The sequence below is a fragment of the Hippopotamus amphibius genome, chromosome 7, assembly GCF_030028045.1.
Source record: "Hippopotamus amphibius kiboko isolate mHipAmp2 chromosome 7, mHipAmp2.hap2, whole genome shotgun sequence".
NCBI lineage: Eukaryota > Metazoa > Chordata > Mammalia > Artiodactyla > Hippopotamidae > Hippopotamus > Hippopotamus amphibius.
In genome coordinates, this window is record NC_080192.1 from 22,708,689 (window position 1) to 22,733,293 (window position 24,605).

Genomic DNA, 24,605 nt, shown 5'->3' on the forward strand with positions numbered 1-24,605 from the left:
TCACCTGTGGTAGGCAGAGAAAAGCACCCCCACCCCATGATGTCCACATCCTATTCCACAGAACTTCTAAATATGTCACCTTACGCAACAAAAGGGAGTTTGTAGATGCCATTAAATTAAGGATTTTGAGATGACATTATCCTGGATTATCCTGTGGGCCCAATGCAATCAAAAGGGCCCCCCAAGAGGGAGGCAAGAATGTCAGAGTCAGAGTAAGAGATGTGATGACAGAAGCAAAGACCAGAGAAGAGAGAAAGATTTGAAGATGCTATGCACTGCCAGCTTTGAAAATGGGGAAACAGACCATGAGTCAAGGAACGCAGGCCACCTCTAGAAGCTGGGAAATACAGGAAAAAGATTCTCCCTAGAGCCTCCAAAAAGAACTAAGCACTGCTGACACTTTGATTTTAGCCCAGTAAGAGTATTTTTGTATTCTGACCTCCAGAACTACAAGATAATAAATTTGTGTTGTTTTAAGCTGCCAAAAGTTTTGGTAATTTGTTACAGCAGCAACAGGAAATTAATGCAATGCCTAAATAGTATCTTCTTAGCCAGCAATGGTAGTCAAAACTTACCTTCTAAGAGAGAATGATCTCGAACAGCTTCTGCAGCTAATACAGTCTTCCCACAACCTGCCATTCCATATATGGTGACCCATCCCGGTTCACCACTCAGCTTCAAGAGCTTCTGCTGAATTGCATTCACTAGCTTCTTCCTAGTAACAAAAATAACGGGCCTCTGTGGTACTCCACCTTCACATAGGACTGTCCTCACTGAAATCCAAAACAAAACAAGCATAATGAAGAGAACTTCAAAAGGGTTACTGAAGTAAAACCATAAAAACCAAAGAGAATAAGGCTGAGGCCTCAGCCTCAGAATTTCCAAGAGAAGAAAATGTGGCTAGCATATTAACTTCAACTTTCTGATTTCTCAGAATACCCAGAACAAAAGCAAACATACATCTTTCAAGATTACTAAAGACAATGAAAATCTCCATATATATCTGCCCTTACTCACCCTATTCCTGACTCTCCAATCTTTTTCTCATATTAAAGATTAATACAGTGTAAAGGAAAGAATATGGAATTGCTTTCAAGAATATAGATTTGTAAAGATTCTTATTCTTTCCTATGCTTGAACTTGATAAACACAAAACTGGAGAACTTAAATAAAGCCCTATAAATTGTCCTATTATCTCTAAAAATTAGAGTATGTATATTATTACCTCAACAATAGATAGTTCACTGGGCAAGGAAATGAGAGGTACCATAGATGTAAATAAAAATACTGTAATTGTTAAACTATAACTTTTTCAGTGAACTGAGCAGTTTCTCCAGTAGACTCCATCTACAATAAGACAAAACTACAGCAACGCAGCCATTGTGACAGAAGCTATCATGGATACAAACCATATGAAGTTATTCCACCAACTGAATCTTTGCCATTGGAAGAGGAGACGACAGGAATGCCACCATGAAGAAGGGCAGCAAGATCTTTATACCCTTCATGTAGTAGAGCATTGTAGAATGATATATAGGAATAATTATCTTTTTTAAGTATCATTTTAATTAGCATGGCTGCTCGCTGCCGCTGGGTGGGCTTAAAAAAAAAAAAGGCAGTTTAGTATACTATAAAGAATATATTTGCAACATAAATTAGTGGAGACAAGTATAAGTTTTGAAATAAATTCTAAAAATTTTTAAGAAAGCACAGACTGCCTCAGAGGGCTTTACCTCATTTTTCACTTTTTCCTCCTCCGACACTGTTAAAACTCCATTACTAATCATGTGATCCATGATGTAGGATGTTTTGATGTCCCTTTCCAGGGCTTCTCTATGTTGAAGCAAACAATTTCGAGCTTTTGCATCCATCCTCCCTCAAATTTTTCTTTCTCTGAGCTGTCAACCATGAGCTACAGGCAAAACACAAAAATATCTGTCAGGCCAACAGTGATATGAAGAGAAGTATAACCTCACTGGTAAAGAAAAATCTAAAGAAAATAAGATTTTTTTGCAAAGTTTTTCTTTTTTAAAGTCTTCCTTTTAAGATTTTTTATGATGTGGACCATTTTTTTAAAGTCTTTATTGAATTTGCTACAATATTGCTTCTGTTTTATGTTTTGGTTTTTTCCCCACAAGGCATTGTGCGATCTTAGATCCCCAACTAAGGATTGAACCCACACCCCCTGCATTGGAAGGTGAAGTCTTAACAACTGGACTGCCAGGGAAGTCCTGCAAAGATTTCTTAAAATAAACAAAATCTAATGCTTTCAAAGGTGTGAGGTATGGATATTCTTTTAAGATACCTGAGCAGAGTACAAAGTGGATGCAATTTTTCTGGAAGGCAATATAAGATATAGACATGTTTAAAGTAAGCTTTCTCTTTAACTCAGAAGTCCCACTTTTAGGAATTTACCGCAAAGAGATATTCATATACATATGCAAAAATAGAGTTAATAGAGAATGTTTAGGAAAGATAAAAAGATTAAAACAATCGAAATGCTCATCATTCTGAGTATGGATTAAAAAAATTAGCATATGTACATAAGCTGGAATATTATACAGCCATTTAAAATAAGACAGATCTCTATATACTGACATGGAAAGGTGCTCATGACACATCGCTGATTGAAAAAATTTTAAATACGATCCCATGCATAGCACAAAATATGTGTTGGTCTCATATAAATGCATAGGGAGATTTTTACAGGTTTGTTCAACAAACTGGGTTACTTCTAAGTAGCAAAATTTGGGGGGGATGTTTCCCCCTTTCTTTTTTGTTCTTTTCTATACTGTCTTAATTTTTTCCCAATACACATTATTATTTGCACAATTTTAAAACTGCCTTCAAGTTAATTAAGATTTTATAAACATGACCATACTGAAGTCATAATATTTATAAACTTCTTGATTTCTTTACCATCATAAGACTAAATAGAGCATTCTTGGTATTGAGTATTGCTTCTCACTCAACATGGGTGTCAGCTGGTAGGTCTTTATTGGTAAACACATTTCTCCTGTGCTTACTCCACTGTTTCAGCTGAGCTGCTAAGTATGACAAAGCGACAGAAAATACCCTCTGATGTCATTTCTTAGATCAGGAGAGCACAAAGAGAAAGTTCTTCACAGTATAACACTCTAGGCTCTTACACACTTTATTTCAAATATGATGCAAATTTTTCAATGGGTATAATAATCAGATCAGAATGTCTGCAATTTTTAAACAGAATCTATCCAGCGTACTATAGTGAGTGTCTAAATGTGTTTATTAATGTATTCATTCAATAAGCATTTGAGCCCCTCTTATGTGTTAGGCTCTGAATCCACAGAGATTAAGTCATACCCCTGAAGGAATTCACAATCTGGTAGGAGAGAAAAATAGACAATTAGAATATGAAGCATTAAGTGAAAAGAGATAAGCACAAGTAACTTTGAGCACACAGAAGCAGAGTGATAATCATTAAGCTTCAATAATGACTATAAAAAGCACCATCGAATGTATCACTTGCAAACACAGGTAAAGAGAGCATTTGCCTATGCTTGTCAAGGTTCACAAAATGCCCAGTACTGGCATGAAACTGATCGATAAAAGAAATTTATGATTAGGATCAAGGTTATGGTAGTTCTTAAATGTTAATAATGTTTTTATGATCTCAAGTTAAACATCAACGTCCCTTAATTTTTCAGTAATAAAACTCGATGTGACAAAACAAAAATGAACTTTTTAGGTTATGTCCAATAGCTAAGGCGATAGACACTCTCTGACCAGCTGAAACTAATTTCCAACGTTACCTAGCCCTATTAAAACTAAAGATAAGTTTTACACGTCTTTAACTTTGCACACATTGAAATATTCTGAACAAATTCTCAGTGTCCCACCTTCTGTAACCACATCAACATGTAAAGTCACAACTCTTCATACTTGTGAAATATAAAGGACAGTTTCAGCCAGGAAAAACGTTAATAGTTGACCACTTCCTCTTCAGATAATTTCTCTTCCTGGCACAGTATCAGAATAATTAATAACTGCTCCTCGACCCAGAATTCTGAGTCTCTTAAATTGGCTACTGAACCTCCAAAGAACCCGGTTCTGGGAGAAAAGCGAGGCACAAACTTACCCAAACCTTCCCACCAGGGTCTTCACTGGGAACAGAAGCCCCGCAGGCCCAGACTGGGAAATCAAGCTGGGGATGAGGGGAGGCAACGGGGCTTCCGAAAGGAAAATCAGGGCTCGGGGCCTCACAGGTGCCTCACCTGAGCCTCCGCAGCCGGGGGCACCTGAAGACCCCCGGGAACCTCCCACCTGCGGAGAAGGAGGCGTCACCCCCGCAGGCGGCCCACGCAGTCCCAGGGCGCCGAGGTGAGGACTCCAACCCAGACACAAAGGAAGGCAGGCCACGGGCTGTCGTTCCTTCCCTCCGGCTGCAGCCGCGCCCGAGCGGGAGCCCGGCGCCACTCCCGACGTCGCCGCGGCTACTTCAAGTCCTCGAGGGTCGCTGACGGCCCACACTCCTCACCTCCGGCTCCTCACCCCTTTCGCCAAAACTAAAGCCAACCTCTCGGCTTCAGGACCGCCGAGCAGTCAAAACTTGCCGGTCCGCCCAGCTGGGACGGCGCGGGCCCGCGCATGCAAATAAACACACCCGGAACCCCCGCAGGCGGCCGCCTTCGCCCGCGCTCCGACTCGGGCTTGTGCCTGCGCGCGCACAAAAAAAAGCGCCTCCGCCCCACCCACTCTGGCGCGCCGCGCTCCAGTAAAGGGAGGACCGAGGCGGCGGCGCGCTCAACGTGGCGCGCGCTGCCCCGCCACGCCACGCCCGCCACGCCACGCCACGCCACGCCCCTTGCGTCCCGGAGGCCCGCAAGCGCCGGGGAGCCACGGGTTCCCGAGGTTTGCAGGCTTAACGCAGAGGATTGGGGAAGTAGGGTTGCCGCCTGTCCCAGCTGGAGGAGCTAGAAAGCTAGAAAGCGGGAGGCTGGGAGAGGCTGTGGAGCAGCGAGGATGGCAGAGAAAGGAAGGGGGCTGGTTTCTGGGCGGTGCCAAGACTGAAAGGGGGCGCGGTCACCGCCGGGCCTTCCCGCGGAGGCTGAGGAGGCCACGTCCCGCTAGCCCAGGGTGAAGAGGAAGCCTTGGGTTTGTCATTCTCAGGACCTCCGAACATGTCCGAGGTGAAGAGCCGGAAGAAGTCGGGGCCCAAGGGAGCCCTCGCGGAGCCTGGGAAGCGGAGCGAGGGCGTGAAGAGCCCCGAGGCTCGGGGCGGTGGAGGCGGGGGCTGGGCGGACCCCCGGACCGGCGTGAGCCTGCTGTCGCTGGGGACGTGCCTGGGCCTGGCCTGGTAAGTGGTCCGAGGCCGCCCGGGCCATGTCCGGCCTCCCTCGGTCGCCCTCTCTTTTCGGGGTCCCGCCTCTGCTCCAGCCCCGCCCGGCTCGGCATCCCACTAACTTCTAACCCGCACACTTCTGGTCCTCTACGTCGACCCCGAGGAAGGGACGGCCCGATCTCAATCTCCTTTTCGCTTCTGTCTTATAATTCATTTTTCCTTTGTACTACTTGCGTGCCCCGATCGCCCAGCTGGAGTTGAGGCTAAGATTTGGGAACGAGTCAAGCTTTAGGAAACGCAGATTCGGCCAAGCCTCATTAAGCGCCTGCTACAGGACACAAGCTTTCCCGTTACTTCCTGTCCGCTGTGCATTTGGGACAAACTTGCCCCACCCCATAAATGCCGAGTGGCACCGTTTGCAGCCTTAAAAAAATCCATTATGATCTTAAAGCAACAAATGTTTCGGATAATACCAAATTTTGGAGAATTGCTCATATTTTGATCCATGTGTATGCGTTAAAAGTCTATTCCTAAGTTACAGATTGAATTTTAGTATAGCATTTGTGTTCGCCTGAAACTAAATATTTATAGTTTTACACCAAGCAAATAGCGATATATTGATGTCATAAGAAAAATGAATAAGAACCTTAAAACCAACTTATTTTATGTTCTTCAATCATATTCTTTAGGGTTAACCTGTTTCATTTTAGTAACAAGACTGACGCTTTAGAGTTTCCCTCCATTTTTCACCGATTTTTGAAGTAGTTAGAAGGTAGTTATTTATCTTCAAGAGTAATTGGGTTCTAGAAGCGACCTCAGATGTTCTCTCATCTGGAACATTTTTGATGCTATTAGATTTTGAAGTATACTGATGACTCATCCTGAGGCAAAGTCAATAAAAGATTTGTTACAATAAAGTGAAATGATTATTAAATATTCTCTTCAAAAAGAGATAAATTGTTATTTTACTAATATATTTATGCAATATTTTGATCTTAAAAGAATAAATGTACAGAATTTACTGTTTCAAATAAACTGCTTTTATGTCTTAAAATGCATGACCTTTAGGTAAATCAAAAACTTTTTGTGCTTGGAAAGTTATTCGGTGCTAGAACTTAGTGGATTAAAACATTTGTTGCTTTTTTTCTGGAACCTAATACAACTGGTTTCAGTTACTGAATTTATGAATTCTCATTAATTATCCAAAGATTTATATTCATATGAGATAAATTACATCAGAAAATGTTCAGCTTTTCAGTAATTTAGTTACTGTCCTGGGAAAACACACTAGTAGGAATCTATAAGGAAAAATACTGTTGAAAAGCAGACACTTCAGCTCAGGAATTTACTATTAGTGCCTGCAATAAAAACACAAACAAGTTATATTCAAGTAGGAAGATTTTTTTTGAACTGCATCTTTGCAATATAATGAAACAGTGCTCAAAGATTATTTCTAAAATGGACAGATTTAATGATTCTTATTAAATGACTGTTAATTGTTCTTGTGAAATCTTTTGCGACAAGAGTTAAAGTGTAAATACTTCGGTCACTATAGCAGATATCCATGGTAAGTTTGAGAATTTTCTAAATAAAAAGCGAACATTTAGCATCTCAAAATACTAAAAAGCACACTGGAATTATAACTAAGTCACTGACATTTTTACCACTAGGATTAGCACCTAAAGATTGGTCTATCAAATCTTTATTTAATGCTTACTGTACTGACACTGTCCTGGTTGTTAAAATACAAATGTATGTGCCTAAATACAGCTTAGGAGTACTCTAATTTTGTCTGATTAAGTTAGGGCAGAGATTAGAACCCTTGCACTGTCCGAGGAGGATTTCAAGGCATCACTATTTCAGTATCTTCAGAACTTCGGTCTTTGGATCTTTGTTTGGAAAATAAACAGAGATAATGCATAACAAGAGGGTGGTACTTGAACATCTTCTCTCTGTTACATGAAGTCCTGATAATTGTCTTATGTCAGCTTAACAATAAAATGTTGGAGATAACAGTTGCCCAGAACCATAAGGCCTGAGTGTTGGTTTGCATACCTCATTTATAAACTCTTTAAGGAAATCTTCCAGGTAAGAGGATTGAAGACATCTGCTTTCAAGAAGTTTTTAAAAGTTGTGAAGTTACTAAATGACACAAAAACCTTAAAAGCTTATTTTATTACATAAAATTTAGTCAACTAGAAGTTCCTTTGTAAAAATTTTAAGTTTCTCCTGGAAATTTCAACGGTTTTTTTAATTGCATTTATAAAAGTTTGTCATAGCATTTGTGATAATTATGTATCAGAAGTCAAAAGCTCTTTCAACCATCAGATAATTCAGGGTTTTTTTTCCTCTATCATCTAATACAATTTTCTCTAAATCATTTATACAGCAAAATCTTAGCTAACCCCATTTTTCAGCTTTTGTTGTTACTGGAGTTTAATCTAAAAGAGAGTTATCCTTTAATTGCCTTCATTTTTGAAAGTGGAATATGGTCAGTGTGTTCCTGAACTTTCAGTATTATGCTGAAAATGAAATTGTGGTATGAAACATACGGCTGAATGGGTACTGACTCTAGTAGTGGCCCTGAGACTCCCTTTCTTGCAGAGGATTCGTAATAATAGCTTCATTTGGTTTGCCTCTTTCTCATTACTAAGTTGAAACAGAGCCAGAGAAAATCCAGTGTATGTGAATCCTCAATCAACTGTCTGCCATCTAGTCTTCCTAAAGAAGCTATGCAGAGACAACATTCCAAGGAAATTCATGGTTTATTCCCACAGGGCCTTGAATCTATATGAGATCTCTGTAAACTGCAATGGATTATGAAGGAGTTAGGAAGATTCCTTTTGTAAGGCCTACACTAAGGTAGTCAATTAATCCAGGTCCTTTTCTCCTACATCCATACCTTCAAGATCTTTACCTATGATAGTGAAAAGAGGCCCCAAAACAGAGTAAGAGAATGCTTCTTTTCCTACTAGTGGGTCTCATGCATTCATTCCATCCTTTGTTTGCTATAAACCCAACCCTGGTTCAAAGTGGAACAGGCCAGGGGCTTCTATCAAGTGTAAGTACAAGGGAGCCCTGATCCATTTTACCACTCCAGGCTTGTCAGAGGGATGGGAAAAGCAGCTGCACAGAACAATTCAAAAGAAAGGGCCAAGGTACGTGAAGAGAATAGTTGATACGTGTTCAAGGCACTGTAAGAGCTTTATAAATATGAACCTGTTTAATCTCTACAACACCCCTGTGGACTAAGTAGTATTATCCCCACTCTGCAGATGAGGAAACTAGCAAAGGTAAGTTAAGTAACTTGCCCAAGGTGGTTTGTACAGCTAATAAAAAGCAGAACCAAAGTTGTCCAGCTTCACATTCAACCATGATATGCTGTCTACCTTTGATATTAATCCAGAAAGAGGCCAAGACCCTAGAAATATCAATCCCTAGTCCGGAATTGTTTATAATCATTTTCTTTCTTCTAGAAGCTGTAGCCCTTAGCAGACCCTACTTGTCGTCTCATCCAAACAAAGGAAGATAGGGAGTAAAGAGGTCTTGAACTGCTCTGTTAGAAGATGCTTCTGACTCACAAAAAGGAAACAGAGTACCTTGGGCACTAATCTGGAAGCCAGTTTCAAAAATTAGTGTTTCATAACTGAAACCACATTCTCTCAGTGTACATCTTTGGCTTCTAGAAAATCATCCTCTTAATGTTAAAGGAGTTAATATTTACTAAGCACTTAGGATAGTCTGGCACTTCTAAGTGAAAATAAAAGAAATGTATTTCAACTCAGCATCATACCACTGTTGATTATTTTCATTACTAGCACCAAGTAAACTTCATACTTGTTTTTTCTTATATGTACTATTAGTATGTAGAAATGGTGAATTTTTTCTTTATTTTGATGAGAAGCTAACCATGAAAAAAACTTTACAAAGTATTATCAGAGATGATCACTAATATGACACAGTTTTCTTCAAGCTTTTGCTAATATTTGAATTTTGAAGAGAAGTACAGAGATAACATTAAAAAGATTAAGTAAAATGGAAAGTCCTATAATGAATTTTAGTGGATCAGCCTTCACAAAAAGTCCTTTTTAAAATAATGATTTTATTCTAAATGAACATGCTGATCTATAGGATAAATCCATGAAGTAACACTGTGGAGTAATGGACAATAAAACTAGTTCCTGAAATTAGACATTTCTTTAGAGTGGTCTTTCTCCTTCATCTCTGTCTGCTGGTCTCTTAAAAGCCAAAAATGAAATAGCCAATCAGAAAAGAATTGTCTACACACACTTCTTTGAAATTAGTTAATAGTGTTTTCTAATAGCCAGAAGTTTTGTTTAAAAGTGCATATTAACACACAGGAGAAGTCAGTCTGTACTAATTATGTAACCTGGGCTTACTTAATGCGCTGTTATCTCATGGGATAAACATTAGCCATCATCAAAAGAAATTTATTTCATCCAACATTGTAAACATTTGTTTAAAATGCAAAAAATCTAGACTTCCCTGGTGGCGCAGTGGTTAAGAAGCCACCTGCCAATGCAGGGGACACAGGTTCAATCCCTGGTCCAGGAAGATCCCACATGCCATAAGCAACTAAACCCTCGAGCCACAACTGCTGAAGCCCATGCACCTAGAGCCCGTGCTCGGCAACAAGAGAAGCCCCAGCAAGAAGAAGCCCGAGCACCACAGAAGACTAGCCCTGACTTGCCACAACCAGAGAAAGCCCTGCATGCAGCAATGAAGACCCAACGCAGCCAATAAATAAATAACTAAAATGGATTTTTTGCATTTTATTTTTGGACAGTTTTATAACAACAGTCTAATGATGACATTTATGAGTTTGATTCACAAAGTCACCACTGAGGTTTTGTTGTTGTTGTTTATAACTTTTATTTATTGGCTGCGTTGGGTCTTCGTTGCTGCACATGGTTCTTTCTCTAGTTGTTGCGAGCGGGAGCTACTCTTCATTGTGGTACACAGGCTCCTCACTGTAGTGGCTTTTCTTGTTGTGGAGCACGGGCCCTAGGCGCTTGGGCTTCAATAGTTGCGGCACATGGGCTCAATAGTTGTGGCTCACAGGCTCTAGAGCACAGGCTCAATAGTTGTGGCGCACGGGCTTGGTTGCTCCGTGGCACGTGGAATCTTCCCAGAGCAGGGCTCGAACCCGTGTACCACTCAGGAAGTCCCACCATTGAGTTTTGGAATCTTTAAATGTTTGTCTTTCATTGGAAGTCATTTTTACAATAGTGTCAGCAAGTCACTCTCAGCTTGACTGGGAGATTTGAAAATTTACAATATCTAAACCACATCCCAAACCAATTAAGTCAGGATTTCTGTGGTAAGACCCAGGCATTACACTTTTTTAAAGCTGTCAGGTGACTCCAGTATGCAGCAAAGCTTTTGCACTACCTGGTCTGCATACTTATTCCTCGCTTGCTATAGTTTAGCTCGACTGCCTTTTTTTTTTTTTTTGGCTGCACCAGGTGGCTTGCGGCATCTTAGTTCCTTGACCAGGGATTGAACCCAGGTACTCAGCAGTGAGAGTGCTGAGTCCTAACCACTGGACTGCCAGGAAATTCCCTGCTCCACTGCTTTTTGATGACTCAATAAATACACCAAGAATTCAGCTGCCCCTTTTTCTGGGCCCAAAGAATTGAGTCGAAATAAATTAACCAAAATGGTACTAGACCAAAGCATTTCTCTTGTGCTTGCTCATTTCAAGTCCTATAAAACAAAAGGCCATTTAGAGCTTCCCTGGTGGCACAGTGGTTGAGAATCTGCCTGCCAATGCAGGGGACACAGTTTCGATCCCTGGTCCAGGAAGATCCCACATTCTGCAGAGCAAGTAAGCCCTGTGTGCCACACGCTACTGAGCTTGCACTCTAGAGCCTGTGAGCCACAACCACTGAGTCCACAAGCGGCAACTACTGAGGCCCACATGCCTAGAGCCTGTGCTCCGCAACAAGAGAAGCTACCGCTCGCCAAGAGAAAGCCCACGCACAGCAGCAAAGACCCAAAGCAGCCAAAAAATAAATAAACAAGAAAATAAATCTTAAAAAAAAAAGTCCATTTATAGGTTTTAAGATTGGAATAATTTTTTATGCTTCTACCCTTTACTGTTTAACCAGATGGAGAATACACTCCAATTTTAGAATGGCATCTAAAGTACATCTACACGGCTCATATTATTGAGTAAAATCAGTTATATATATTATACACCTTGAACAGCATGTGCATTCTATTGTCACTGGAACAATGACTCCTGTTTTCAGTTTTGACTCTTCTGTTAATTTGTAACTTCTAATCATCATCACCTCTTCCTTCCACTCCACCACTTTTTTCTCTTCTACACTTTAATTTTAAAATGCGTTTTTAATATAGATAACTTTTGCTTCTCCTACATCTCAGTGTAAAAACTTATTTTCTAGATATTACTCAAATGCAGCCTTGAGAAAAATAACAGAGATCACATATCTTGTTCTAAATAATTCATTATTTCTTTCTTTAAAATATTTCTTGTGTGTAACTTCTATTACAGATATTACCCCATCTCACTCTCTGGCCTGTGAACTTGAACAGGGGCAATGGTTCACTCTTCTTTGCCTAACTAGTACCGTTAAACCAGTACCTAACCATATAGCAAGCCTCTCAATGTTTGTTGAAATAAACTAATAAAAATTGCCATTACCTATCCAGAATTTGTGTTGTCCTTACCAGAAATGGGCATAAAATACTGCTTTAACATTCTAACTTAAATGGGTTTGATTAGCAAGTAGTGATTCTTTTTTTTTTTTTTCCCTTTTCCAGGTTTGTATTTCAGCAGTCGGAAAAGTTTGCAAAGGTGGAAAACCAATACCAGTTACTGAAAATGGAAACTAACGAATTCCAAGGGCTTCAAAGTAAAATCAGTTTAATTTCAGAAAAGGTAATTATTAGTTGGCATATTTGGGGAGATGTTACCATTTTTCTTCCCCATTGCCACCCTTCTACTACAGTTCATAAATTCTTTTCTCTTGCCTTTTAGACCGTGACTACTTTAAGTCTCGCTGGTTTTCCTACTCCTTCACAGTCTCCCTTCAATACAATCTAGTCTTAGATTATATTTCGAAGGGGCAAGAATTTTCTTAATATATAGCAAATGTTATTGTTTAAAAAGACCAATATGCTTATATTGTTGTGACCTCAATTTTCTATTTAAATATCAAGTGTCTAGAGCACTGAAAATACTGGTTTTTAGGTATGAAATTACAATAGGAGTAGCACTTGTTGGGCAAAGATCCATGTTTTTTTTTCTTTCCACTTGTTAAGCATATACATTCATATGCATATAAGAATGACTAACCTAAAATAAATATTGATTTTTATAGCCAAATGAAAATTAAAATCCATGTCTATGTTGTGTTTCTTCAAGCTGTAAATGCAAATGCATTATTACTGTGATTCTTAGAAATGTGAGACAAAAAATTTTTAGCTACCACGTCTCAGAAGAAAGTCAGCTGCAACCAATAAGGCATCATGTGGGCCTTGTCTGGCTACCAGGGACCAAGCTATCATTGGGAAACATGGCTTGTTTGTTCATTTATTCATCACTAAGCCTGCACTCGCGTCATAAGGTAGAAAAGGACTTATGTTTGGCACCAGGGTAAGCAAGGATGTTGCAAAAATAGGCAGAAATGAAGTAGGTGGCCTAAGTTCCTTCAGCCTAATGCAGAGAATGAGAGAAGTGTCATGGATAAAAATTATCCCTCACACATGCCAGTGAATTCCAGGGAGGGTGAGTTTAGGGGCCTTTGGGAAGGTGCTGCAAGAGTTGGTATTTTGACCTAGAGCTCAGTTTGGAATCTGATTGTAGTTATCAAAGGCCCTCTAATCAGAGCAAACATAATGACAGAAAAAATTCCAGGAGATAGGAGCTCCATGCACTTAAATGCTATTGAAAACAAATTTTGAAGAAAGATTTCCTTTTTAAATGACAATTTTGTCAGCAATTAAAATGCTTTTAGTGAATCTCTGCCTTGCAGGCTTGGAACCTGGTAGGGAGGACACAGAATTAACAAATGATTAGAATTTGAAGTCAAATATTTCAGGAGATTAGAGCCTGGCCTGTCGGCCATCACTCTCATTATCTTTCCCCAAAGGCCCTCTACTTTCCCTCTTCTAATATCTAATCACTCTCTAAGCAGCTGTAAGATGTAACAATGTCCTAAATTTTTTGTATTAAATCTACAGTTCAGTAGACTGAGAATGTAAACCTGGAGGCTTCCCCATACATAAATTAAAATATTCATTTTTTTCCTTACTTTCCACTATGTGGCCAATTTTATAATGGGCAATGTTTTTGTTTGTTTGTTTTTGTTTTTTTGTTTTTTTTTGGCACACGGGCTTGGTTGCTCCGCGGCATGTGGGATCTTCCTGAAGCTGGTATCGAACCCGTGACTTCTGCCTTGGCAGGCAGATTCTTAACCACTGCGCCACCTAGGAAGCCCAGGGCAATGTTTTTAATAAAACTCTTGTAGATTAAAAAAAATGCTTTTGTAAGCAACAAGAATATATTTTACGGCATAGGAAAATATGGCCATTAGTTTGTAATAACTTTAAATGGAGTATAATCTATAAATCTATGTTGTATACCTGAAACTAATATAAGATTGTAAGTCAACTACACTTCAATCAAAAGTAAATAAATTACTTAAATGCCTTTGAAACAGATATTTAAAATATCATCCTAGAATCCATGAAATAGTCAGTTTTCACATAGTTCTTTCTCTCCCCATCTGCCCTAGGAGTAGTTAAACAGTAGCCGCCTCTTTACAAAACTGGCCCTAAAGGCCGGCTTAATGCAGTAAGAGGGGAAAACAACTAGACATGGGCTCTCATCATAACTGTGTGACTTTGGAAAAAATCACTTTAACTTCTATCAGCCTCTATTTCATTTATTTTTTTAATTAATTTTATTTATTATTTTTTGGGGGGTACACCAAGTTCAATCATCTGTTTTTATACACATATCCCCATATTCCCTCCCTCCCTTGACTCCCCCCCCATCCTCCCTCGAGTCCCCCCCACCCTCCCTGTCCCAGTCCTCTAAGGCATCTTCCATCCTCGAGTTGAACTCCCTTTGTTATACAACAACTTCCCACTGGCTATCTATTTTACAGTTGGTAGTATATATATGTCTGTGCTACTCTCTCGCTTCATCTCAGTATTTCATTTATTGTGAGAATAACAAGATTTGTATAAGGATGAGATGAGATACAATATATATGCAAGTTCTTTGTAAACTTTCAAGCAGTAATAAATTTAAGGTATTAACTTTTGTAAAAAATGAAAAACTATAGACTATATTGGCAGCCCATAAATGCTAGCTATTATGGTGTACTGGTCACTTATTATTTGCAGATTAAATCTTGAGACCTTTATTATCCTGAAATGTTGATTTGTACTCGGGGTCTCCTAGGTTATACTGCCTCCAGGTTATCGTGATGCTCTGGTGAACAGCCTAAACAGGAAATTACCTTAGATCAAGATAAGCTTGTCTCTTCAAACTGCTGCTAATAAGACAACTAAACATAACACTATTACCAATGTACAAGTATTTCTCATAGTTGGTGTTTTTAAAGGAACTTGCATTATGGCTACATGTGTACATTAAAAATAATTTTTAAACAAGGTTTCAGAGTGGTACTATTATGCATTGTTCCCAGCTATCACCTGGAACTCCTTCAGGTCCTGATTGGGGTGGTCCCAGGAGGTTTCTGGCCATTCTTCTTCCTAAACAACAAGAAACATGTTATTTATACCCTGATTTATGGGGACTACAAAAAGGCATAAGACATAGTCTCTTCCCCTAAGGAATTTAGAAGCTCTCATAGCTTCACCTGGCTAATTCATCAGTCTGTTAGAGTCAGATTTCAGAGTCACTTCTAAGCCTTCTCCTCCAGACTTCTGATCTCTCCTCTAAGCATGCATTCTCCCTGTGCTAATTCTGTCCTGACACAAATCATCCTCTATTGTGATTTTTGTTGTTGTTGTTAATCCATTTGTTTCCTTCACTGCTCTTTACAGCAAATGCTGTGCGTTTTATCTGTATCCTCAGTGCATGATAATGGAACAGAGGACACTCAATAAATCTTATTGGGGCTCTGGAATATATGGCATAAAAGATCCAAAGCACTATCTCCTCTATCAAATTGTGACATCAGGGCCTATATGGTATCTATATTTTTATATCCAGTGTCTAGCATAAGGTCTGGCACAGAGTGAACACTCAAGAATTCTTGAATTATATGTGCTATGTGCCAAATAAGTGGCAAACATTTAATACAATAGGTGCTACAGGAGTTCAGGCTCTCAGGGCTAGGGCCATGGAAGAATGCTGTGTTGAGGAGCTAAGACCTGGTCTGAGCCTTGAAGGAAGGACAGAACTCAGACCAGGTCTTAGTGGAAGACCTGGTCTGAGTGGAAGGAAGACTAGCACATAGGTTATAGAATTTGGGACTTCCTCCTATTAAGTGTGTTTAAAATATGTTTTTAAAAACTATTAAATAAGTAATAATTGTTTTTGTCTATGATTCTTATGTATTTGGATATTTTAGACATCTTCAGAATTTGAACTTGGCACGTGATTGTTAAATTGTGTTTCCCTAATATAAAAGTTATTAAGTAGCCTTGGGAATTGTTTTGTGTTATAAATGCAGCTTGCAGCTACTGAAAGTATCCTGCAGGAAGCTACATCATCCATGTCTTTGGTGACCCAGTTTGAGCAGGAAGTATCCAGCCTCCAAAGTATCATGCATGACATTCAAAGTAGTGAAGAGATGCTCACTCAAAAGATGAAAAGCCTTAATGAGAAATTCCAGAATGTTACAGATTTCTGGAAGAGAAGCCTAGAAGAAATGAATGTTAATGCAGATATTTTCAAATCAGAATCAAAACATATACATTCTCAAGTTACTGTCCAAATTAACTCAGCTGAACAAGAAATAAAATTGCTCACTGAAAGGCTAAAAGATTTGGAAGATAGCACACTGAAGAATATTAGAACTATAAAAAGACAAGAGAAAGAGGATCTTCTGCGAGTGGAGGAGCAGCTTGGCTCTGACACAAAAGCCGTCGAAAAGTTAGAAGAGGAACAGCATGCTCTCTTTGCCAGAGATGAAGACCTGACTAATAAACTTTCCAGCTACGAGCCCAAAGTTGAAGAATGCAAGACACACTTGCCGACAATTGAAAGTGCTGTTCGCTCTGTTCTCAAAGTCTCTCAGGATCTGGTAGGGACAGAGAAGAAAATGGAAGACTTGACTCTTCAGATGTTTAATATGGAAGATGATATGCTGAAAGCAGTATCTGAAATAATGGAGATGCAGAAAACCCTTGAAGGAATTCAGTATGATAATAGCATATTAAAGATGCAGAATGAACTGGATGTTCTAAAAGGAAAAGTTCATGATTTTATAGTATATTCAAGTACAAGAGAAAAGGGGACTCCAGAAGAATATAATCTAGAAAGTAGCGGAATTGAGACTGATTTTTAAATGCACTACATTTATTCTGATGAACCACATTATTATACATAAGCTGGTTAGTTCTAAGCTTTTGTGTTATTTTGATATGGCTCACTTTACCCTACATTATTGGAAAATACGTGAGATATCCACACAAATGGATTATTCAGATCAGCAAAGCTTATCTTTTTCAGCAATAAAAGTTATTTCATTTTAACCATTTTAAATAGAAACATTTCTAAAATATATATTTCTCTACTTTTTTGAAGCAATATACTTAATATTTTTAAATATTTTTCTAATAATTAATGGACATTATTGTGAATTTCATCTGTTATATTGGACCCAAATATATTCATGTCCCGAGGAGCTATTGAGGGGTGTTTACCTCCTCGCTCAATGACCCCAGTTTGCTGTTTTTCAAACCTTCTGTCTATTTCTTATACCTTTTCTGTCACCTGAAAAAGTGACCCACCGACCTAATCTTACTGTCAGGTTGATCAGGAATGTGTTTGCCTCAGCCAGTTCATTTCCTTTGCAATTTACTACAGGCTAAGAATCCAGACAACCAAGTTCATAGGGATTTTGTCTAAAATAAAAGATAACATGCCTGAGGGAGAGCCTGGGGTGCTTTGCTATGAATTAATATGCACTTTTTGAAAACTATGGAGGCTGGGAAACATTTTTACTTTTTGTTAAGGTTCTAAACTGTTATAGATAACCTGTAAGACATTTTTTAAAAGAGTAAATGTGTTCTTTTTGGAGGTTTTCCTTATGAATTAAGTGTGCATCCTGTGAAGTATGGACTTTGGGAATATCTTTGTATACCTGGGGTTTTGGTTTTTGTTTTTGTTTTTTAAGGTTCTAACTGTGTTACAGACTCTTGAGTTTGCTAGGTACATGATCTCTAGATAAATTATTCTACTTACAATAAAAATACACCAATAAGCCTGTGGCCTATTTTAAAGAAGAAAAAGCAGCATAATGAGAAATTATGTGATAGTTATGGTAATTAAAATTATGTCACTATTTAAGTGTCCCCAAACTAATTACTTAACCAGATTTGTTTTACGCGGTGATTTTATTTTACACAAAATTATGTAATAGAGTCACAAGGAATAAGACGTGAACATACTGAGGTGAAATTAAAGGGAAGTCTAGCAGATTTTTGCGATAATGATAATCAGAAATGTGCAGGTTTGGGGGAGCACATAAGACTTTTATTGGTAAACTCATGTATCAAGAGTGTCCAAGGCTGGTGTTGAAAAAACTGAGTTAACTGCATATGGAAGTACTGTTCTTACTTCTTTCTTCTTGCCAATAGCCAACTATAGTCCCAGTTTTATAATGCAGTTTCAGTGGGATTAAACACAAAGAACTTGAAAGCAGTCAGTTACAAAAGATAGTTGTGGTCAGGAGGTTTTATTATGTAAATCTGTACATTTTTGGAAAAGTCCCAAACAAGTTCTACTTTGGGGTTAGGAAGGCCTATGGTAGACAGCCATGTGTCATAAAAACAAGCCTGAAAGAGTGCTGCTATTAAGGGGCATAACATTAATTTCTGGAATCTTAACATTAAATTTCTTGACTTCTGAATGTCTAAGTTCTTGTCTGGGTGCACTGACAAAATTGTATTGTTTGCTTTTATTTTCACACTAATAAAATAGATTATAAAGTTAGCTGGAACTTTGTTTCAACCTCCATCCTGCCAGGGCAGATATGATCTCTTGTACTCTTCAGTTTTATTTATTTGTGTTTTTTTGGCATGTCACCAGATTTAATACATCATTATTATTAACTAGGGTATGTATCGTAGTAATGATTACAGAAAATAAACAGAAATAAGGTGGCCACTGTGGTCTATAGTGACAGTTACAAAGGAAACAACAACTGCCCTTCTACAAGTATGTCATGAGGAAATATTGTGTAAGTGTATGTACACATGTATATATTCCTTTATTCAGGGGTTTTCCTATAAAAAATTGTCAGAGAGATTTAAAAGTACCTAATTTGTCTTCCTCTGTTTCTTAAATTCATTTATTTAACACAGATACTTGAAATTTCAAAAACTTTCCTGTGTATCAAATATTAAATTACATTGTTAGTCTTTCCTTTAAGGAAGATTACCATATTCTGACACATTTTTGTATCTTTGTAATTAGTAATAAATTTTACATCAATTTCTGACAGTACTGTGTCCATTTTTTAATTATCACATATAAATCACTTTTACAAAACAAACACAATTTTTTTAACTCCTCAATGTAAAGTTTAAAAGTATATTTGTAGTAATGGTTCCTTAAATTTTGCCTAGAGATGAGAAGCTGTTGTGTGTTTTTGTATTTTATAATGAAAAATGTTGATTTATTAGCCTGAATGGTTTGATAGAAAACTAAATTTATAAGATACAAAGTTAATGGCTTTTTTTTTTCTTTTTTTGATCAGTGTGGCTTTCGGAATCTTAGTTCCCCAAACTGGAATTAAACCTGTGCCCTTGGCAGTGAAAGGTGAAGTCCTAACTGCTGGACCACCAGGGAATTCCCAATGGCGTTATTTTAATTTTAATCTAATTGTAGGTCATTGTATGAATCTATAATCTTGACCAAAGATTAATACGATGTCGCTATAAAATAATGATGCTGCAAATTCACCTAACACATTTTTTTAATGTATTTCTCTGTAGGCTTAGCTCATATTTGCACAGTTGGCAAAAATTTTGCAAATTCACCCAGCATCTCTTTCAGTTCAGCTATGAACTACTAATTTAACACAAATCAAAATGCCCCATCCCAGCTTTGCAGAGCAGGGAAGGATAGAACCGACATTTTGGAGCCTATTATGTGTCACACCGCATCGGTCATCGTCCTAACAGCTCCAGGTATTGAGTACATACCCTGTCCCAGTCCTTGTGCTAGGCACTTTGCATGTGTTGTCGTGAATTCTCACCACAGCTTTGCTAGCTCTGAGACCCCTTTTACAAATAAGGAAATTGAGGCCCCAAAAGATTAGGAATCTCACAATCACACTGCTGAGTCTGTGCAACTCCAAAGGGAGGAGGCCGCTGACCTCCCGCTTATACAATGCAACCTGCTGCTGTTCAACCAAGGAGGAAAAAAGAAATTGTCTATCAGTAGAACTATTTTGAGAATTCAAAAAGCTATAATTCAGCCAAATATGTCCGCTACTGTGTTGCCATTAAACTAGACTGTAAGTCCCTCAAAAGTTGTATGTGACCTAAAATTATTTGGGCTTTGGGTGTAAGAAGGAATCAATAAATGTTTGGGGAAGAGTGAGAAAGCAGTGGCAGAGAAAAAACCCCTAGACTGGAATCTTCTAATTTAGGCTTTGCAGCTAACTCTGTGTCCTTGGGCACTTTACTTTGGGGCTCAGTTTTTTAATTTGTAAAATGAGGAAATTGCACCAAATAATTTCTAAACTCTCTTCTGGCTTTAAGCTGTTTTAAATTTTAGAGATCAGTAAAATTTCCAGGTCCCATAGTACAGTTCAGAGATCCTTTAGCAAAGTTTTTGGAAGGTGGATTGGACCTGGAAATCATTCCCTTGACTCATACTGCTTTGCACCTAGCTTAGTGCTTATATGATAGGAATAGGAATATTAGTAAATATTGAAATAACTGGGTGAATCTTTTGAGCTACCAGTAGACTCCAACTCTTCTGTTCATCTTAGGCAGATAGCTTAAACAAGTCATTACGCAATCATTAAACCTAAGTCAGTGAAACAATTTCTGGGCTATTCCTACACTGTACTGAGTTTCTATTTTAGTGAAGACCAACAGATGTCCATAATAAATTGCTTTTATAACCTATCAATGAAATGGAGAGGCTTACTAGCAGTTTTTTAATGATCTTATACTTCTGAGAATAAACTTAGCTCTTTCTGAGATGTCTTAATTGTTTAATGCTGTTTAGCTATATCTACTCTACCAGAGTAGACACATTAATAAATGATAACCTAGTAATTAAATAGATGAAAGTAAGCCCTCTCCTTTCACCTTGGAAAATCTCTTTTAGCAAATGCAATTTATTGCAAAAATTTCCCCTAAAAAATAAAACTAAAGGTTTTGCAGTCACTGCTTGATTTCCTTCCTATTTGTGGCTATTCGTTACTGTCATACCCACGATTGCATTTTCACAATCTAACTTCTCTACCAAAAAAAAAAAAAAACCAACATTTTGGGACATCTTCCCGACCACTAATCAACATAGCATAAACCTATTGAGAAAAAAATCCTAAAAATATATTTTGGAACCAAATATATATGATAGGGCAAAAACAGGGTATTGATGCTTTGACTTAAATTTTCTACTGCCCCAAATTTCCACAAAATTTGTTTGTCATTTCTTTGCAATCATATGACTGCTCCTTTTTAAAGCTGCCGTAAAAATAATATTCCAAGCATATTAAATATTTGTTTGCATTAAGTAAAACTAAGTTAATATTGCCAAAATAACCCCAACAGTTTACCTGAGTAAACCAGGCAAATGCAATTTAAGAAAGATGATTCATAAAAAACATATTGAAGAAATACAATTATTTTGGGAAAAAACGATGTCTTTAAGCTGCATATTTTTTTTTGTAAAATTTTTTTCAGCCTGCATATTTGTTTTTTATTCCTTATTTTTTCTGAATTTTAAGCAATCTATTTACTTGCATTTTCTTTCCCAAAATAAGCAACTAACTCTGAAAGCAGAGACTGTCCTTGATCATACCAGCACATATCAGCACAGTAAGTGTTGTTGAATCAAGCTGGGATTTGTTTTGTTTTGTGGTTTTGTTTTTTTTTAATTAATTTATTGGCTGCATTGGGTCTTTGTTGCTGTGTGCGGGCTTCCTCATTGCAGCCACTTCTCTTGTTGTGGAACACGGGCTCTAGGTACTCGGGCTTCAGTAATTGTGGCTTGTGGGCTCTGGAGCGTAGGCTCAGTAGTTGTGGCACACGGGCTTAGTTGCTCCGACACACGTGGGATCCTCCAGGACCAGGGTTCGAACCTGTGTCCCCTGCATTGACAGGCGGATTCTTAACCACTGCGCCACCAGGGAAACCACTCAAGCTGGTTTTGATTATTAGTACAAAGCTATAGACAGTTTCCACTTTAAAATAATGCTTTCCTAGAAAACAAGCTGAAAATTGTGTGCAAAAGTTGAACAACTGACTTACATGTTATAAATGGGATTCCTTTTTTCAGTGTAATCACAATGTATATTTGTGTTTGGACACAGGCTTTGACAGTATATTTTACATTTCTTGTCTAATTTTTTTTCTTCATAGTTTAGCACACAGCACGCAGGCTTGTTAATCTGATTGAAACTTAATTGAAACCTGACAATTCCTATATGTTTTATTTTTTTAATTAAATAAATTTGACATATAAGGTTGTGTAAATTTAAAGTGTACAACATGATACTTTGATACATTTATATATTCAGCCATGAGAAGGGAGGATATCCTGCCATTTGTGACAACATGGATAGACCTTGAGTATATATGTTTTAATTTTCAATTTTGTATTGTTTATGATACTTACCCATCTTATCACTATAATCAGCACTTTAATTTTCCCCTTCCCTCTTAACTTCATTAACTGATAGCACAATGCAATAAAATTTCGAATATTCAAAATACAATAAAATAACTCAACTTCCCCAAAACTGCTATAGAAACACACATACACACACAACAACAACAACAAAAATAGCAACTTGAAATGTTGCCAGGCAGTTGTGTGGCTCAAAAAGTTCATCAGCTAATAGTCTCCATGTTAAACCGAAACAACTTAGAGACATCAGTATACAATGGATGGTGGGGAAGGAGGATGGCATTGAAATATCCAAAAGTTGAGAATGACTTGTATTTGGAATCATGGAATTTTAGAACCTTGGAGATAGTTCTTTGTTGTTTTGTTTTTCATCATCTCTATTAAACTACTGAACTGAGTTGAAGCCACAACCAAAGCTGTACTCATCTTTATGTCCCTCAGACTTCACATGCCTAACAATATACCAGGAATTTAAGGATTACTAATTGAGCGGAATTAGTTCAATACCCCAGTAAAGTATTCATAAAAGTAATAGGGCAGTAAAGTCCCTTCATTCTAGCACTTGTTATACCTACAAACAAACATGTTTCATTAGTCATGTTGTCTGGTTTGACCCCCCGCCAAATTTACCAAAGCTCATCTAGAGGAGACTTCCTCCTCCCTTCTCCAGCGCCTGAAAAAACATCATTGTCCCTCATTTAGCTCATTTTGTCACCATACAGAGGACTGATGGTGCAAAAATAACTGGAAATGCCATTTGCAGTAACATGAAATTTCTTTAGTGTTTTCCTTCCTATTTATTAGCAAGACACTTAATGCATCTTTTACCAAATGCTTTCCAGAAGAGCAGTAACTTTATAGTTAAAAAAATTATGTAAAATTTAAGTTGAATTTTAAATGTTAAGCTTTTAATCAATTTAATTATTCTGGTACTATATTTTCTTACAGTGTCAGAAGTCTGAAGCTATCATAGAACAATTGAAGTCTTTTCAAATAATTACTCATCTAAAGCGTCTACAGGAGGAAATTTATGAAGTGAAAACTTGGTCCAACAGGATAACTGAAAAGCAGGATATATTGAACAACAATTTGATAACTCTTTCTCAAGATGTTACAAAAGTAGACCAAAGCACAACTTCCATGGCAAAAGATATCGGTCTCAAGATTACAACGGTAAAAACAGATATACGACGTATTTCAGGTTTAGTAACTGATGTAACATCATTGACAGATTCTGTGCAAGAACTAGAAAATAAAATAGAAAAAGTAGAAAAAAATACAGTAAAAAACATAGGTGATCTTCTTTCAAGTAGCATTGACCGAACAGCAATGCTCCGAAAGACAGCATCTGACAATTCACAAAGAATTAACTCTGTTAAGAAGATACTTTCTGAGCTACAGAGTGATTTCAACAAGCACACAGATAGATTTTTAAGCTTAGAAAGCGACAGAGCTAAAGTTCTGAAGACAGTGACTTTTGCAAATGATCTAAAACCAAAGGTGTATAATCTAAAGAAGGACTTTTCCCGCTTGGAACCCTTGGTAAATGATTTAACACTACGCATTGGGAGATTGGTCACTGACTTACTACAGAGAGAGAAAGAAATTGGTTTCTTAAAAGAGAAAATATTGAACTTAACAATAGTCCGAGCTGAGATAAAAGATATGAAAGATGAAATAAAACACATTTCAGATATGGATTAGCTTGAAATTATTTAGATTAGACTGAAGTAACTTTTTTTAATGGGACCTCTGTCATGTTATAAAAAGACTAACAAAGTCAGAAATAATGAAATTTTGGAGTAAATACTATTTTGTATTTGATTCTATTTTGTACAGTAAAAATAAAAATTTTTGAAGGACTGAGCACTTGATTTTCCAAAATAAGTATGCTAAAACATATTTAAAACTTTATATAAAACATGTTTGCAACTTTATATAGCAAGAACCTTATGCATCCCCCTTACATACACACTCATGTGTTCACATGCGCATGCACACACTCACACACACACACACTCAGGGTCTGCCAGTCTAATGCTGGGAATCTAGATGGGGCAGGATCTGAATCCCCTACTTGCCCTTGCTGACTGCCGAGGAGCACAGTACATGTAGTTGGGGCCCTATCTGGAGAACTGTCCATCAAGATCAGGGCTGTAACATATATTGTCCATTTAGAGTAAGAGAAACTAGAAAGGTCACAACCAGGGAGCCGCAGGA

At 37.9% G+C, this 24,605-nt stretch overlaps 2 protein-coding genes across 9 annotated transcripts in view; one reads left to right on the top strand and one right to left on the bottom strand.

The window, feature by feature from the left end:
• Positions 1 to 4,668, bottom strand: part of APAF1 (apoptotic peptidase activating factor 1) — a 78,915-nt gene extending 74,247 nt beyond the window's left edge. For 6 of the 7 annotated variants that reach the window (XM_057741302.1, XM_057741301.1, XM_057741300.1 and 3 more), the window contains exons 1-4: positions 4,254 to 4,668; positions 1,734 to 1,912; positions 1,410 to 1,599; positions 576 to 773 (exon numbers count right to left, since the gene is read on the bottom strand). In XM_057741302.1, the coding sequence (XP_057597285.1) occupies positions 576 to 773; positions 1,410 to 1,599; positions 1,734 to 1,871 (526 nt within the window). In that variant the 5' untranslated portion in view covers positions 1,872 to 1,912; positions 4,254 to 4,668. Of the gene's footprint in view, positions 1 to 575; positions 774 to 1,409; positions 1,600 to 1,733; positions 1,913 to 4,253 lie in introns of those variants that run through there. The other variant, XM_057741303.1, reaches the window with a different exon arrangement.
• A 108-nt stretch (positions 4,669 to 4,776) lies between these two features.
• IKBIP (IKBKB interacting protein) lies at positions 4,777 to 24,286 on the top strand. 2 transcript variants are annotated; one of them, XM_057742926.1, is made up of 4 exons: positions 4,777 to 4,890; positions 5,149 to 5,335; positions 12,131 to 12,248; positions 16,021 to 19,007. In XM_057742926.1, exons 2-4 carry the CDS (start codon positions 5,160 to 5,162, stop codon positions 16,855 to 16,857), a joined length of 1,131 nt encoding a protein of 376 aa, XP_057598909.1. In that variant the 5' UTR covers positions 4,777 to 4,890; positions 5,149 to 5,159; the 3' UTR covers positions 16,858 to 19,007. The 2 variants fall into 2 exon arrangements, with proteins under 2 accessions (XP_057598909.1, XP_057598910.1); XM_057742927.1 differs by lacking the exons at positions 4,777 to 4,890; positions 16,021 to 19,007 and adding an exon at positions 23,334 to 24,286 and having other exon boundaries at positions 4,897 to 5,335.
• Positions 24,287 to 24,605: the final 319 nt, after the last annotated feature.

Excerpts from the sequence above, each read along its gene's own strand:
- IKBIP (XM_057742926.1), top strand. The coding sequence starts at position 5,160 with ATGTCCGAGGTGAAGAGCCGGAAGAAGTCGGGGCCCAAGGGAGCCCTC. Across the intron at positions 5,336-12,130 it reads ACGTGCCTGGGCCTGGCCTG|GTTTGTATTTCAGCAGTCGG; the intron begins GTAAGTGGTCCG and ends TCCCTTTTCCAG. Across the intron at positions 12,249-16,020 it reads TCAGTTTAATTTCAGAAAAG|CTTGCAGCTACTGAAAGTAT; the intron begins GTAATTATTAGT and ends TTATAAATGCAG.